Genomic DNA, 17,579 nt, shown 5'->3' with positions numbered 1-17,579 from the left:
CTCGCGGCCCCGGCTTCCTCCTCCTCCTCCTCCTCCTCCTCCTCCCGCCGCCTCCGCCTCCCGCGGCGCCCGGCGAGCGACGGGGCTCGGCGGCTGGAGGGGGCGCAGGTGGGTACCGCGGCGGGGATGGGGTGGGGATCCGCCTGGCTTGGGGGGGGAGCGGCTGGGAAGGGCCGGGGTCACCCCATTGTAACCCCCACCCTCACCCCCCGAGGTGGGGAAACTGAGGCACAGAGGGGGGCGGACACACACCCACCGGTGGCTGCGGAGCTTCGCTGCTGTTCTGCGGAGAAACCCTGTGGGATGAGGGAAGAACGCGTGACCCACTACTTTTAGGGCCTTTGTGTTGTTTTTTTTTTAAATTATTTTAAGGTAATTTAATAGTTTGGACACCTGGCTGTGTAGGAAGGAGCCCTACCTATAGTTCCTCTTAACAGGGTAGGGCTCAGCGCCACTCTGCAAACTTTGCCTCCCCAAAACCCATTTTCAATGAAATATCTCCAAAATTAAAGGATTTACAGCAGTTTAGCAAATCCAAGCCCTGTACGCCCACACCCAGGGTTGGCTCTGTCTCCAGCCGAACTGCAGCCAGCCCCGGACGGCAGCGTGGGGCTGGCTGGGTGACATGCATGAGCCGAACCCCACAGAGGGCCTAATTCTGGATGGCACCTACTTTGTTAATATTATTCCTGAGTGCTTTTCACTAGTCTGCAGCTGCATCCGTGCTGGCAGTTAGTTGCTGTCTTAATTGAAAGGGCACCCTGGAAGCGATGGTGTCAGTGGGAGATGGGGTGGATGCTGGATTGCTGAACCACCCTGGGCATGCATCAAGCAGTACGCAGGTGGTGGTCTACCATGTGTGTGGATGAGGTGGTCCAGGAAAGGAATAAGAGTATCTGGAAGATACTCCAAGGGTGCCAAGTGATACCCATGTGGATGCTGGGACAGGACATTAGAAATCAGTGAAAACCTTTGCCGGGACTGGCATTAAATTCGTATATTGGGACTGTACAAAGGGTTATATCAGCTGCTTGGAAGGATGAGTGATGCTCCCACTGCCATGAGACCCCAAACGGGCTCCCATCCGGCAACCGGTGGCAGTAACCGCCTGGTAATCTGCGTTGCCCACCCAGCAGCCCCTGAGCTCACGGGTGTCGGAGGTCATACCTGGAGAGCACCGAGCACCGCAGTACTTGGGCTTTTATTCTCCAAACCTCGCTGCAGCCGCATCTCTCTGGCTCTGCACTCTCTCTCCCCCTCCATCTTGTCTTCTGCCATTCTCCTTCAGTAGCTATTAACCTTCATTTCATTTCCCTCCTCCCTGCCGTGCGCCACTGCTTTCATTCCTCTTCTCACAAGAGGAACCTGACCTTTGTTTTATATTGCTCCTTTCTCTTACTAACTGGGTGCCAGCTCTATTTTCCTGCCCCCGTCTCCCTACCCGCTTCTCTTCATTGCTTACATTCAGCGTCTGCAGAGAGCCAGACGTGCAGCCTTCTGCACTCCCCCGCATCCCTAAGCAAGCAGCCCAGGAGATGCTCAAGAGCATCAAGATGCAGGTCTGGGAAGGGACAGACATACACCAACAAACCAGGGATGTTACAAAACTCCCGTCCACGCTTTCCCGTTGTGCAGGTGTCTCGTTGGCAGAGGAGCATTTCTATGTCTAACAAAGCACAGTTAGAAAATTAAATGTAAATAAATATAATAACTGGTGGCTAAGCAGTTGCTCTCCAAGGGTGGACAGTTGGTGTGTCTATGGCTGGGTATTGCAGCCACCGGCAGATTGATACTGACCCCGTCTTACAGCGAGAAGGGAAGGGTGAGCCGTCGTTTCCTGCCACGCGCCTGCTGGGAGTTTGAGTCCCCTCCCGGAGCTTGTCACCCACGTCCTCCGTGCCAGCCTCGGGCATGAGCAGCCTTTCACCAAACACCGGCTGGAAATTTCCAGTGGCTCACAGCAGTCCTGAAACAAAAAGCAGCTGCTGGCCCCCCTCCGGCGCTGCATTTCGGGATATAGTGCTGCTGGCTGACACGCCACGCTCTGCTTCACCAACTGAATTTAAGCCTCGAAGTACTGCATTATATTTATTGGAGGGGCTGATTTAACTGAGTGTCTGAAATTAGGTGGGTCCATCCTGCAGCAATGGTAAAACATGAGTTTCCCTCTCTAAGATTACTCTAAATAAGCATATAGGGTATAGAAACTGTATTGCAAATGTTAGTTGAGGATGAGCTGAGATAAATAAATGTGCATCAGGGGTACATAAAGGGAGGGTGAATCCATCCTTGCGATGGATTTTGTACCAAATCCTTCCTTAAACCCAGCTCTCACTTGGTGCTACGGGCTGCTGCTGGTTAGGTAAATGGTCAACTGAGGGGCTTTTATCTTTTTTTTCCAATCCCATAAATACTATTTGTTTTGTTTCTGCCCTCCCTTCATTGTAGTTTGATTATTTTTCTCCTATATTTCGTGGGGTGACTTCTAGGCTTCAAACTGCCTCGGCTGCAGTCCCCATAACATGGCGGGGCACAACTGGTAGCTAAGGGTCTGGATTTCCTCTGCAAAATTGTCCCCTTGAGAAGGGACACAGCATGAAACTGGTCTGCAGGTACAGTCGCAGCAAGTGCCACGGGGCTCGGCATGCCCAGATCTGGAGTTCACAACTTCATGGAGGTTTTTTTTTCTCAGGACTTGGGTGTTTCATGGAAGCTGGAATTTTTCTCAACGCAAAACATAGGTTTCAGTAAGATGCGATGGAGCAAAGTGATACGTGCTGAGTGTGGGAAATGTGGGACAAAACCCAAAGCAGAACAAGCATTGAGCAGAAAGGAATATCTTTGCCTGATGATGTGTTTGCCATTAATGCACTCTAATGATGCAGACCGGAGCTCCATCCTCCGAACAGCCATCTTTTCCTGCAGAACCACATTTAAAGTCCCCAGCTGCCATACAGGTGCCCAGATAGACATTTTTTATACCTCTTTTTTAGCTGAAATCAATCCTGCCCCTCCCAATGCAGAATTGCTTCCTATAATGCATTACCTGATCTATCTCTTGTAACATTTATCCAGCTGACGTGGCTTTCACCCTCTCTCTTGGGCAATATTCAAATAGGCAGAGAGGTTTTTAGTCTGGCTGCTCTTCCTGATGCATAGCAGAAACGGTTCCTGGCTTGCTTTAATTTTATTGCCACTAAAGCATCCTTCATTGTGCCGGCCTAAATTATTAATTTTTTTTTCCTGTGTGTATACTTTGCAGTTCATTCTTACTCCTCAACTATTTCTTAACAGAAATAGTTGGAGATCGTCTTGAGTGCCATCACGCTGCATGTGCGGGTGATCAGGCCCAGTCAGCAGGGGTTCAAGAAAGGCCGGTACTGCTCAAGTAACCTCATCTCCTTCCATGGCAAGGTGACCCACTTAGTGGATGAGGGAAAGGCTGTGGATGCTGTTTAACTGGACTTCAGTAAAGTGTTTGACACCGTTTCCCACAGCATTCTCCTGAAGAAACTGGCTGCTCACAGCTTGGATGGCCGTACACTTTGCTGGATAAAAAACTGGCTGGCTGGCCGAGCCCAGAGAGCTGTGGTGAGCAGAGCTAAATCCAGCTGGCAGCCGGTCACGAGCGGGGTTCCTGAGGGGTCAGTGTTGGGGCCAGTCTTGTTTAATATCTTTATCAATGATGTGGACAAGGGGATCGAGGGCACCCTCAGTAAGTTTGCAGATGGCACCAAGTTGGGCAGGAGTGTTGGTCTGCGCGAGGGCAGGAAGGCTCTGCAGAGGGACCTGGACAGGCTGGATCCATGGGCCGAGGCCAGTTGTGTGAGGTTTAACAAGGCCAAGTGCCGGGTCCTGCCCTTGGGTCACACCAACCCCAGGCATCACCCCAGGCCTGGGGCAGAGGGGCTGGGAAGTGCCCGGCGGAGAAGGCCCTGGGGGTGCTGGCTGACAGCCGGCTGGGCATGAGCCAGCAGTGCCCAGGTGGCCAAGGAGGCCACCAGCCCCCGGGCTTGTGTCAGCCCTGGTGTGGCCAGCAGGAGCCGGGCAGGGATGGGGCCCCTGTGCTCGGCACTGGGGAGGCCCCACCTCGAATGCTGGGCTCAGGTTTGGGCCCCTCGGGACAAGAAGGGCCTGGAGGTGCTGGAGCGTGTCCAGAGAAGGGCAGCGGGGCTGGGGCAGGGTCTGGAGCACAAGTGTGCTGGGGGGTGGCTGAGGGAGCTGGGGGGGTTTAGCCTGGAGAAGGGGAGGCTGAGGGGAGCCCTTCTCGCAACTGCCTGAGAGGGGCTGGAGTGAGGTTGGGGTTGGTCTCTTCTCCCAGGTCACTAGCGATACAATGAGAAGAAACGGCCTCAAGTTGCACCGGGGAGGTTTAGATTGGATATTAGGAAAAATCTCTTGACTGAAAGGGTTGTCAAGCATTGGAACAGGCTGCCCAGGGAAGTGGCTGTCACCATCCCTGGAGGTATTTAAAAGACATGTAGACGTGGTACTTAGGGACATGGTTGAGTGATGGACTTGCCAGCGTTAAGTTAATAGTTGGACTTGATGATCTTAAAGGTCTTTTCCAACCTAAATAATTCTATGATTAATGAAGCTGCACATATTTCACAGTCTTAAATACAGGTTTCCAAAGTTTTCGTCATGGAGGGAGGTTTTATGGGTAGGTAACCAGCAGCCTAACACCTTATGTATGAAATTAAAACCAGGGGTGATGACTGTGTAAATAGCCACGTATCTCTATGTCTGGCAGCAAAAGACCCTGTTGTTGTCACAACATCCATTAGCTCATTTTTCAGGGGATGCTACAGCTTTTCATGCTTTTAATGCCACATGTAAAGGCTTCAGAGGCCATAAGCAACCTGTGTGATGGACTTTGGAAACCCTGTTTTAACAACTCATTGTAAGCCACTCCTACCAAATTACAGATTGCTCTTGCTTTGCTACTCAGTGTGTAATTAATTTCATTAATGAGATCCTCTGAACAACACTAGGATCAGCCTGTTGACCCTGTCTTAGGCATTGCCTCTGCAATCCCAAAGAATTGATCCATTTTCCTTCCCTGCCATTTGTAAAGTGAAATCTGTGTTTGCAATCGATTACTGCTGCTTTTTCCAAACAACATTTTCTCAAGAAATACCTGTATTTGGGTGAACTTGTCAGGGAAATCAAGGGATTGTTACACATTTTTCCAAATAAGAACTTCTTGGTTTGTTTTCTGATCTGTTTAATATCTTCTGTCTGCCCTGCTGGTATTTATAGCTTTGGCTAAAATAGCTTCTGCATTTATTTCATTAATGCAGAGAGAGTTTTCTTCAAATCTTCAATGAGACTTTTAAACAGACCCAGGTATCTCTTTGGTGTTTCATAAAACTTGCTGTTTCATGGTAGATTATTTTTAACTGGAATGATCTAAGTTATCATTTTTTATCTGAGTAAGTAACCAGAAAGTCCTGTTAAAAATTGGCTCTATATATCTATAGCTTAAGGAAAGAGACATGTCTCTTTGAAAACCATATACACATTTTTTGCCCAAAAAGGATAGACTACAGCTGTACCCATTTTTCAGAGTGGTTAAATATGTAGTAGTATTTGTGCCATTCCTTTACATTTTACTTATGTTGGCAAACTGCAGCTAATGCTTTTTTTTTTTATGATTACTTGTACACTTGAACTTTTTTGCCAAGTTGGGCAAAACAGGCACTGAATGAAAGTATGTATACAGAATTTTATTTATTAGCTAATTAAAGCACTCTTAAATATGATGAATACGTAAGGGGGAAATAATCTTATCCAATGCTGTTCTACATTTAAAATGATTAAACAAAGGAAGTATTATGGATAATGAAGGAACTGAGCTGACAGTTCTAAATACGTGGCGGCATCAATAAGTAGGTAGATTTTGTCGTTTCACCTGCTCTTTCATACCCTCCTGCTGTGTCAACCCTCACCACTCCCAGGTTCGAACCAGTTGTTTGCTGAGCTAAACTTGTGGGGTAGCAGATCGTTACAGAAATGTTATCTCTGCATCTGTTGAAGATGCTCCTGTGAGTAAAACCCAAGTTAAAATTTACAAGCCCTGGCTGGTTGAAATGCTCAAACAGCAGCTTCTATTCAGGAGCTTGACTTTTCCAAAAACTTCACCACTGCTGGTTTCTCTCAATTTACATCACCTGAAAAGATAATGGCTTTAAACGAACCATAGATTCTTTCTCCCATGTTGTTAAATACATCTATTTTATAAAGAAAGATGTATTTAAATTCAAGTCACTTTAAAAGCACTAAATAAATCCGGTGTGCTTTGTCCATCTTCAACTCTCAAATTAGACCTCTAGCTGATCTAATTTGAAGGAATTTTAAGTGCTACTTGGGGAGCAGCTACACAAAAGGCTTTACTGTAATCCCCTGCTTCCAAGAGCCATAACCCAATCTGTACTTGTCTTTGGTGACTGCAGGTTATGGCCACCCATGTCCAAGATCAGATGCTCTCCTGGTGCCTCGGCACCAAGCAGAAGTGATTTCCGTGCTGTATTCATGGAGAACCTTTATATTGCATTAAACAAGTACCCAGGCCTGATAAACCAGGGTGGGGACTGCAGATGCTGCTTGGATGAGCAAAGAGAGAAAAGTGACAAGCCATTTAATTCTAATTTTTACAGGTTTATGAAAAACTTTTTTCATAATCAAGTTTATGAGAAAAAAGCAGCAAAGATTGACTTACTTTCCCCAGCTACTGTCAAGTACATTGGTTGGTCAATGCATTAAGTCCAGGCTGATGATGAATCCAGTAGATATATGCATGCTCATTTGTCCTGCGGTTTGGGGTCTTCTGAGGTTGCCAGACTATCAGATCCATCTTCACACTATGAAGATATCAACCTGCAAGTAATGGGATGAATTAGGCAAAAGCAGATGATTAACTTGCTATATGTCGATTTCACTTTATGAACAACAGCTGTGGAATAGTTATCCTGCAGCCTTATCCATGGGCCAGATGTTTACATCATTAAATGCTTGAAATTTAATCAGTGTGGGGGCAGTGGAGAGGTCCAAAATAAAAGCAAGCTGGTGTCCTGGGAGACTGAAATCCAGCCTGTATGGGTCTGTAGACTGCAGAATGGCCACACGCAGAATAGGCTGGTCAGGGCACATGTTTGAGCAGCGGCCAGAGGTGGGAGAGGAGCAGAGCCCACACGGGGAGGTGGTAACGCCGTGTCTGCCAAGCTCTGTGCTACTACACCAACAACTCTTCCAATGCCGGAGGTAAAGCTTGGTCAAATTTCTGATGCTGTTGCTGGCAGCATAGATGTGGTCTTCAGTTTCGAAGAGCTCACGTTACTGCCATATTTTGTTGGCAGCCTCCCTTTTGAGACTGCTGATAAAGAAACCAGTTACGAGATATTTTAACATTATCTGTCCAGAACAGACTGAGATGTCTGCCTCTCATTCAACTTAACATAGCCAGCGAGTCTTTGGATCAGAATAAACCTAGGGTAGATGTTAAGTTTGAAATTAAAATCTGTATCTTTGGACCATCCAGTGGTCTTTAGGTCATGAGTCTCGAGAATGGGCTCTGCCAAGTGAAGCCTGTCACATACACATTGAGGGAAACATCTCACTCTGTAGCTGGCTAAGGCTAGAAGAGAGCATGAGAAAACCACTCCTGTGGTGTAGATAAGCAGGCTTGGGCTCAAAAATCTGAAAACATGATCTATGAAGAAAGAACAGAAAAATTTGGGTTATTTAGTCTAAAGCAGCCTGAGGGGTAGCAGAGATGGGAAGCAACGAACATGACCTTTGGGGTCACTCTCAGTCCTGCTTCTACAGGCTGTGTTATTTGCAGGGAGATGTAAGGAACGCTTCTGTTTGATGAAACGTAAAAAAGTAAAATCCATTTTAGGCTGTTTTTGTGAATGTCAGATTGTGCTTGTGGCAACACTTTTGCAAACATATTGCAAGGGCTTAGGGGAAAAAACACATGGCAGCCACTTGCAGTACAGAATTAGACCAGTTAAAGCCTCTATACAATCAGTTTTGAATGGCTCTTGACTCTAAATTGGGTAGGAGTCTTCACAAGTGGGAAGTACGCTGAGACTACACTGCTAAGGGGAGTTTGGCACTGGAACATATAGTTTTTTCTAGGGTATATTTGGCTGAGGTTAGTCACAAGGATGGTCTTTGTGACGGGCGTAGACAGGTTGTTGTGTTGGTCTATGCATGCGTCTTTGCCAATTTTGTTGGATACACAGGACTAAAGGATACACAGGCAAGGCTCTCAGTGGATTTAGAGATCTGCTTCTTTCCATTCATTATCGTGCAGTGAGATATACACCGTGCTAAGGGCTAAAGTGGGCTAAAGAACAGAGTGGAATGTTAGCCTTAACCTAGAAATGAAATACAGATTCTCCTTTGACCGGGTCATTAACTGCCCAAGGGTGAGCAAGTCTTTCATAGTAAAATGTACTTGCTATCTAGAGGCATATTTGTTTTAGGGAGCTGTTACCCCCACTATTTGAGTTTTAGCAGCCATAAAAGAATTGATATTCCAGCACAAGGTGACATTCTTCTTACCTGTATTTTGCTGTGTCTCTGGAGCTGATAATAGTGTCCTTGTGTCTATGATTATTCATGACTCGTTAGGAAAATGCCTGCACTTAAATTTAAGGGCGCTGTTCGGCAGCTTTCTGCTGAATGACTATAGTTACTACAGCAAGAGCTACCTCCTACCTCTGCAAGCAAATAGTGATGGTTTTCCCACTGATTAAGTCAACAACAAAACTGGAATGAACTGTTGATCGATTTGGATTCAGCAAACAAGGGAAAACAGATTTGCAGGTTCCCAGCTAGCAGGAAGGAGGGCCCAGCATTTCAAGGCAGCTGATCTGATCTGTTCTGATCTGCAGTGAAGAGGGCTATGGAGCTCCTTCCTCTTCCTTTGCACCACCCCTGGAATTCATCTGGTTCCAAAACGTGGCAGAAACATATCCTGAATAGAAAATGATGGGGGTTTCTCCCTAAACTGGCTCACTGTGGGGTCAGATAAGTGCGAGAGCTGGCATAAGGAAGGAGGAAAGTATGGTGGAGGGTGAAGGGAGGTATGTTCCTTCCAGAGACAGTGACACTGAACTGCACCATAAAATCACACCCTCCATTTGTCTCAGCTGATTGCAGAGAAGCTGCATGGAAACTATGTCAACTGGGAAGTGGCCCCAATTAATTAGGAACTGTTTTCTAAGCTAAAGCATGTTGGAAGGAGAAAGCCTGGTGGGTTTTTTACTGAATGGTACTGCAGACTGCTGCATGCTTACAGCAGCACTGGTCGTTGGCTCACTGCTAGGCTGACTGCACTTAAATGTGTGTCAGGGGATTCTGCTGCAACAGCTTTGTTGCTTTAATTATATCTTTGAACGCCATGGAAGATGTTGGGATGTGTCCAGTTCTTATCCTGTCCTTTTTTTCCCCTCTACAGTCTGTGTTTGCGAGGGAGTGGGGATCAGGTGAGGCCAGGACACAACTCTTGCTTTGAAGTCAGCAGTCATTCTGCTGTAAACAAAGTCCTGTTCAAGTCTGTTGGGAGAAAAAACATCCTTACACTTGTTCTCAAGGTACAACCTCCAAAAGTAATTCCCCACTTCTGATTTCTATGATTATTTTTTGCCAAGTAGTTACCCTTATATATTTAGGACTCTTTATCTCTATAGTTTAACCTTTCAAACAGGTAAATGCAACTAAATGTGTGGTGTTGGATCTTTTTTTTCTTTAGAATTAGTCGCAGCATTGTGACTTTTCATCATGTCAGAACCCATCACGCTCAATGTTGGAGGAAAACTCTATACGACCTCTCTGTCCACCCTGACTAGCTTTCCAGACTCCATGCTGGGGGCCATGTTTAGTGGGAAGATCCCAACCAAGAAGGACAGCCAAGGCAACTGCTTTATCGACAGAGATGGCAAAATCTTCCGCTATATCCTGAACTTCTTACGAACTTCTCACTTGGACCTGCCTGAAGACTTTCAGGAAATGGGCTTACTTAGACGGGAGGTAGATTTTTATCAGATTCAGCCACTGATTGAGGCCTTGCAGGAGAAGGAGGTGGAGCTTTCTAAAGCAGAGAAGAATGCCATGCTCAACATCACTCTCGATCAGAAGACCCAGACTGTTCATTTCACTGTCCGAGAAGCACCCCAGATCTACAGCCTGTCTTCCTCCAACATGGAAGTGTTCAGTGCTCATATTTTCTCCACGTCATGTCTGTTCCTGAAGCTTCTTGGTTCCAAACTTTACTATTGCTTCAACGGAAACCTCTCTTCAATATCCAGCTACCTGCAGGACCCCAACCATTTGACCTTGGATTGGGTTGCAAGTGTGGAAGGCCTTCCGGAAGAGGAGTACACAAAGCAGAACTTAAAGAGACTCTGGGTGGTGCCAGATAATAAGCAGATCAATAGTTTCCAGGTGTTTGTGGAAGAAGTGCTAAAAATAGCCATGAGTGATGGTTTCTGCATAGATTCTTCTCATCCACATACTTCAGATTTCATGAATAATAAGATTATTCGCCTAATTCGGTACAAGTAGGACTGGCTGTTTAGTATGGTGCCAGCATGGAGATAACACAGGTTAAGTGTTTCCCTTTAAAACACACTTACAGCCTAATTCAGAATCATGCTTATCTGGATTAAGAGTCACTAACAGGGAGATGATTTTCCTTTAATGTATTTACCAATACAACCTTTCAGAATATGTCCATATTCTAGGCAGAAGGAATATTGTCTAGTGCCTGAATTAAGAATTGGTTCTGTCTCTGCCTCCACCTCTGACCTGCTGTACAACTGTGGGGAAAAATCGCTTAACTTCTGTCCTTCTTACATTTTCCAATTGGAAAATGGGCGTGATCCTTAACCTGTATTGCAAGGGAGATGTGAGGGTTCAGTAATCACAGTTTGGAAGGTATGTGGAGATCAGATGCAGTGAAGGATGCCATGGAGCTGCAGCACAGCGGACAGTCTGGGGGACGTGTCTTCCATGTCTTGCCATATCACCTGTGCAGAGCATCCAAGAAGCTTGGCTGGATCCACAGAGAAGAAATCTCCCTACAAGCATGCACTTAATAGAGCTGTAAAGGTTGGTGCAAACTGCAAATGAGTAAGGGATCCTGTCTGTTTGGCTTCAGCAACAGATTTCTGCTACTATCTGAAGCTGACAGGTGTTTTTTTCTGAACCCCACGAGGAAGACCCTGCTGTGTTCTGCTTTCAGGAAAGCCGTGTTTGAATGATGTGACTGGCACGGGCAACGACCAAGGAACCTATAGCAGAGAGAATGGTGTTCTTACGCACTGAGAAGATTGAGGCTGGTGGGGGAACTTTGCTTTAGATGCTCTTAAACCTATACTTTTACATTCCAAAGGCATCCAAGACAACTAGTTCTTTTCCTTCTCTTACGACCTTACATTTGTCTGGAGGCAACTTTCTGCAGTGGAGACAGACTTGGCAGAGGCCCCTTCAAAATGTTTGAGCCTCTTCTGCCTGGGCATGGCCTTCTTTTGGGCACGTCTCCCTTCAGCAGTGCCTGGAGTGCATGGGATGCTCTCTGGATAGGATGGATTCCGTGTGAAAAGACAACATTCCCATCAGGTTACGCCTAGTATTTTCCATTACAAAAACAGAGGCTCACTTTTTCTATCCCGGTGCATTGAGCTGTATTTTTTACATCATTGTGAAACGGTCAGATCACTAAGCCAGCATTTTGCCCGCTTGCTTAGTGTCAGATTGTTGGAGGTAAGGCAGTGGGAAACCAGAGGTGACGGCAATGGTAAAGCTCTTTCCTACAAGCCCGGTCCGAGCCACAATGAAGACCATAATCCATTAACTGCATGTTAGCTCTAAACATCATTTTGCCACATTCATGGTGGTTCATTCTCAGCTAATTATGTTTAAAAGTATCTTAGCTGTCTTTCCTTAACCAGATTGCTATGTGTGCACGAGACACCCTCTGGAACATTTCCCATTATCTCTATTGAGATAGAAGGGGAAAGGCAATAACGAAGCTTTGCGTTTAGAATTTTAGTGCTTCCAAAAGTTCTCAGCACAGGGCTGCAAAGCTTGATGTTGCTTGTGCTCTTGTTTCCCAAAGTAACTAGTCTGTCGTTACATTAAGCTGACCTGTGAACAGGCATAAAGAAGCGTTTTCTGCTGTAAAATATAGTGAGATAAATATATTTCTACTGTCCCAAGCTGTAATTGCATGAACAACACAAATCAGCGTGCTAATGGTAAAAATGCACATTCTGCAGCTATTGGCAGCCTGTTACAAACCCGTCATCCCCTCTCTGACTTGGTGCTAGAACAGCATGATATATGTGGGACTATGTTGTTAGGAAGCACTGACTGGGCTTGAAGCCCTCAGAGCCATTAAACTGGCAAGTTTTGTGAATTTTGAGGATGGTAAACAGGATTTGGTGTCTAAATTCCAACCTGAGTCACCATGTTCTAGTTTTAGTTGCATTAGGAAGAACTTTTGTCCCCCCCCATCCCTGTCCTAAATTGTAAAGGAGGAGTAATCTGTTCCAGGGGTTGCTGCATGCTGCTGACAAAGCAAAACAACCCCTGTGTGAATCTTATTTCTGACATGAGTTGGCCACTCAGAGTGACAATCTATGCAGGTAATTTGATTATGATCTGTAAAATACCATATATGAACCCCCTTTCACCAAATCTATGCCTTGAAACAGATATGCCTTTGCTGGATTTGTGCGAGCAGAGCTTTCGGGGGCTGTTGGCAGTATTTCTTTTTAGGCTGCACCCTTGAGAGTAGATTTTAACTGATCTGTAACAGAAGTTCTTCTATGTCAGGACTAAAATAATACCTATCTGTAGTAATTTGTTTCCTGTCAGCTTGAGTTTATCCAAGGGCAAACGCAGTGGGCTTAAATCTCATTTGGAAGAGGGAAGAAGTCTGATCCACACCCTTTACAGCTCTGGATTGGTATTTCTCCATTCAGTTTCAGCAAAATAAAAACATTCCCTGGGAGAGCTGAATCATTGCTGCATTTTCTGGTGAAAGGCACTTTAAGAGGAGTCCCCAGAAGCACTATGGATAGCTTAATCTAGAGCATTTACTCCTCCCTTTGTCCCCATTCCCTTTTCTTTTCTTTGGACCATAGCAGCACCCATACTAAAAGCAGTTACACAGTTTCTTAAAACTCTAAACAAGAAATGAAGAGTGCCCCAAACTGGCCTCCATAGTAACTGGGGTAATTCTACTGACATGGAAATATGGGTCTGAATCCCCACAAACCGAGGAGAGAACTGAACCTGGGACTTCTCAAGGAGTTATTTAACCCATCTGTCTATTGTGCAAAAGATGGACCACTTGAATATACATTTATCTGTGCTCAGGTAACTCAATCAGGCAAAGGTACAGCTGGCCACAGGTCTCTGTCATTTATTATGTGTGGTGCAGTCAGATACACTGGAGGGATGGGATGCCATCCAGAGGGACCTGGACAGGCATGAGAGGTGGGCCCATGCAAACCTCATGAAGTTCAACATGGCCAAGTGCAAGGTCCTGCGCATGGGTCAGGGCAATCCCAAGCACACATACAGGCTGGGGGATGGAGAGCAGCCCTGCCAAGAAGGACTTGGAGGTGCTGGGGATGAAAAGCTGGACACGAGCTGGCAACGTGTGCTCGCAGCCCAGAAAGCCAACCGTGCCCTGGGCTGCATCCCCAGCAGCGCGGGCAGCAGGGCGAGGGAGGGGGTGCTGCCCCTCTGCCCCGCTCTGTGAGACCCCCCTGCAGTGCCGCCTCCAGCTCGGGGCTCCTCAGCACGGGACAGGCACGGGGCTGTTGGAGCGGGGCCAGAGGGGGCACAGAAATGCTCCGAGGGCTGGAGCCCCTCTGCTGCGAGGCCGGGCTGGGAGAGCTGGGGTTGTTCAGCCTGGGGAAGAGAAGGCTGCAGGGAGACTTGAAGGGGAACAGTAAGAAAGCTGGAGAGCATCTTTTCACAAGGGCATGTAGTGATAGGACAAGGGGTGATGGCTTTAAACCGAATGAGGGTAGGTTTAGATTAAAGGAAGGAATTCTCCACTGTGAAGGTGGTGAGGCAGTGGCCCAGGTTGCCCAGAGAGGTGGTAGATGCCCCACCCCTGGAAGTGTTCAAGGCCAGGTTGGACAGGGCTCTGAGCAACCTGATCTAATGGAAGATGTCCCTGCTCATGGCAGGGGGTTGGACTAGGTGATCTTTAAGGTTTCTTTCAACCCAAACCATTCTATGTTTCTGTGATTAATATGCAGAGAGATGAAAAGTATCTCTCGTCTATATGCACAGAGATGCAAAATTTCCAACAAGTATAAAGACATGAGTGAAAACAGGCTTTGGGATGAATAGAAAACTCAAGATACCTCTAAATTGCTAAGCAGAATAAACATCTTTAAGCATGAGATACTACTTAGAACGCCGCAGTCATTCTGCATGCTAATGGAGTACGCGAAATAAGCAGTAAGTGAATCACTTGCGATTGCAGTCAAACATATGTTATGCAAATGGAGTCGCTATTTCAGACTACACACTAAGCTAAATTTATAGCTGCTCCTTAATTTTGCAGTCTGTGTGTTACATTATAATGACTTTTTAGGAACGTTCTCTCTCCAAAACATTTGTTCCCTTTTTATCTAGGTAGCTGGCTTTCACTGACCTTCTTTTTCTGAGCCCTAGAGGTGCAACTTGTTTTTGTTTACCAGTCAACAGCACTGATAATTATCCTTCTCTAGAGTTTTCCTGAATTAAAGCAAACATAAACAAAGCTGTATTAAGTACAGCACAACCCCATCAGTAGTCGTGAAAAGCACTTGGCATTTATTAGGAGTAACATCTAAAAATTATTTCACTCTTGAGTGGAATATTCACTCTCAAAGCAAACTTGTTATTTTCCTGTAAGGGCCTGAGACAAGGAAAGTATCTAGTGAGGTTTTTCCCTTAAAGTTTGAAGGGTGCTTTCTTCCACATTTCGGTGCATAACTCCTGTCCTGATTCCACCATATGCCTGTCTCCCTCAAAACCTTCATCTGCAAAATGAGGCTAAGTCCTGCACTTCATTTTTAAATGGCCTAAATGCTGAGAGAGCCACTGAATAGAGAGATCAATAGTGTTAGAGCAGAAGAATACCAGAGTTAAGGCAATGATAAGTTTTTAGCTGTAGTCTAATGGCATTTTTTGCTATGGGCATGTGCGTAGCACAGTGCGATTTATTATACGACAAAAAGATTATTAAGCATCATCTTAATGGAGTCCAGAAAGAATCACTCATGGATTTCTCTATGTGTTTTTAGGCTTGAGAGTTCTTTAAATATCTAACAGTGTCCAGTTATTATGAAAGGACTGAAACCATACATAAATACTAAGACATCTTTAGTTCATGCAGCTGTTGTTAAAGGTCATTAGAAGTCAGTGAGAGGAGTGTTTGTTGCTGCAGGCGACGGTAGGGAAATAAAGTGTAAAAAGTTAGACCTGAAAGAATTCATATGTTAACAAGAAATCCAAGATTTAGAATGGAGAGAATAAAGAATCTTGATGTCTTCAGGAAAAAAAGCCCACAAGGTAACAATGGAGACAACAGTTTTGCTGTGGAAGGAGGCTGCAACCAGAATGACTCACTGGTCCTTTCCAGTTTTAATCTCCTATCATGCAGCTCAAATACTGGCCATACCAAGAGTTACGCTAGTAGCTTGTCAGCAGCAGACAGCTTTGCTTCAATTCACGTGTGCTTTAAATCACTGAACATACGCACTGCTGTCGTTACCCATATTTTAACCGGGTTGCTGAGAATAAATTGCTGTGTGAGTTCACTGGCAGTAAATACCTGCAATCAGTCAGATTTATTCCCACTCTAGGAAAGGCTGGTGGGGTCCGTATGTAAGGTTGACAGGAGTGATAAATATTGCCTTCAGCCCATGCCGTAGACTGTGGAAAATAAATCTCGGGTCTTCTGATACTTCACAGATAAATGGAGAAGTTATGAAAAAGACTCCTTTGGGGAATCTCATTTTCACCTCATCCCTTTGAATTTGAGGTCACTGCTCAGAAATTCAATGTATTGTGAAATATTTAACTGCTATTCTGTAATGAATCCTGTATCCATACAACGGTGGTCACAAACAGGCAGGGTACAGCCAGTGCTAATGTGTGGCCCTCTCAGTAAAAGTCTCATTACTACAGGCAGTCATGTTGATATTCTGTGTAAGAAGGACTGGACTGAGCATAAATATGCAGATCACGTTCTCAGATTTGCTTGTGAATAACACGAGGATGGTTTCCCTCTGAATTCAGAAAAAAACGGAGCTATAGGGGAGGGCTGTATGGAATAATTCCTTTTCTCTTCCTCCTCTTGCCATTCCCCTCCCTCATATTTTCTCATTCCTATTCTTAACTGTAGGATTTTTGTCTTGATCAGAATTTTATCTCCAATTCCCTAAAAGCCATGCTTTTGAATGAATAGTATGTGGAAAGTGTCAAACGATGGTTTTTGTTTCTTACCACTTTCACAGATAGCCTGTTGCATTTAAAAATCGAGTTGCAGTTCTCTGGCTGTAACTCTTTTGTGAACTGTTACTAATTTTAGAAAACAGTAAATAAAATGTGAATGAAGCAGGAGACACTCTGCCTGATGTATATTTCTTGAGAGAAAAGCAAGCAGTGAAGTTTGCTGAATCCGTAGCTTTTCCTCTAAGGATTTTACAGAGTGTGTCTCCATGGCTAAGAATTGTAGGAAGCTCCCCAAAAAATGTGCAGTTGTAGAAAACTTGCATGAACAAGCCTTCCTAAATAATGGAAACCATTTAAAATGCATTAGCTCATTTATATTTCAAACATTTATAAACAGAGGATTCATTTCTCCAGTGAAAACCCTCCTAAACCCTAATGCTTTACTGCTGTTGATCTTGTCTTTAGTCCCTGAGTTTGAACAACCCATAATATATTGCTGCTGTACAGGAAAAAATAAGTTTAATGTACTATCAATATGATTTCGTGCAATCCCTACAAGGTACTATTCCTAGATAGATGAAGGTTTGCTGTAAGGAAGTGAAAAGGCATGAGCCCTGCATGCATCCACCCTCCAGGCTGGCAATTTCTTCCAGGTATTAAGAAACTGAGCTTGTTCCTCTGAAAGAGCACTTTATACCTGGAAGCCAACTCAGACCCCAGTGACACTGGTTGGAGATGGCACCTCCCTGGAGCAGAGCTAAGCTGGTGTAATTCGAAGCGGCTTCTGCCCAATGCCAGGCAGCTGTTGGCACGAGAGCTGCCATAAATTCCCCCATGCTCTGCACCCAAGATTAACTCACCCACAGACACCATGTTTCTGGGCATGTGGGGGACACTGGTCTCTTTCCCGAATCAACGGGGTTAAGCCTGTGGTGATGGTAAGTGGCGTGGTGGGCTCCCCGGCACCCTGCCCAACAACACAGGGGGGATGCAGCATCCGGACAGAGATCCTAAAAGATTACCCAGATCCAGAATGAGCCAGAGCTCTCCATCTCTTTAACCATATCCCAGGGAGAGAGGAGTCTCCTGAAAGAAGCAAC

General features: G+C 45.5%; 1 protein-coding gene across 3 annotated transcripts; it reads left to right on the top strand.

Annotated features, from left to right (window-relative positions):
* On the top strand, positions 1–16,647 carry KCTD21 (potassium channel tetramerization domain containing 21). 3 transcript variants are annotated; one of them, XM_075074990.1, is made up of 2 exons: positions 1–108; positions 9,764–16,647. In XM_075074990.1, the coding sequence occupies exon 2, from the start codon at positions 9,793–9,795 to the stop codon at positions 10,573–10,575; it is 783 nt and encodes a 260-aa protein (XP_074931091.1). In that variant the 5' UTR covers positions 1–108; positions 9,764–9,792; the 3' UTR covers positions 10,576–16,647. The 3 variants fall into 3 exon arrangements, with proteins under 3 accessions (XP_074931091.1, XP_074931244.1, XP_074931167.1); XM_075075143.1 differs by lacking the exon at positions 1–108 and adding an exon at positions 1,220–3,591; XM_075075066.1 differs by lacking the exon at positions 1–108 and adding an exon at positions 4,312–9,605.
* The last annotated feature ends 932 nt before the right edge of the window (positions 16,648–17,579 follow it).

Source organism: Phalacrocorax aristotelis, chromosome 1, assembly GCF_949628215.1.
Source record: "Phalacrocorax aristotelis chromosome 1, bGulAri2.1, whole genome shotgun sequence".
Taxonomy (NCBI): Eukaryota; Metazoa; Chordata; class Aves; order Suliformes; family Phalacrocoracidae; genus Phalacrocorax; species Phalacrocorax aristotelis.
Note: the sequence above shows the minus strand (reverse complement) of the source record. Positions and strands in the feature narration are given on the sequence as shown.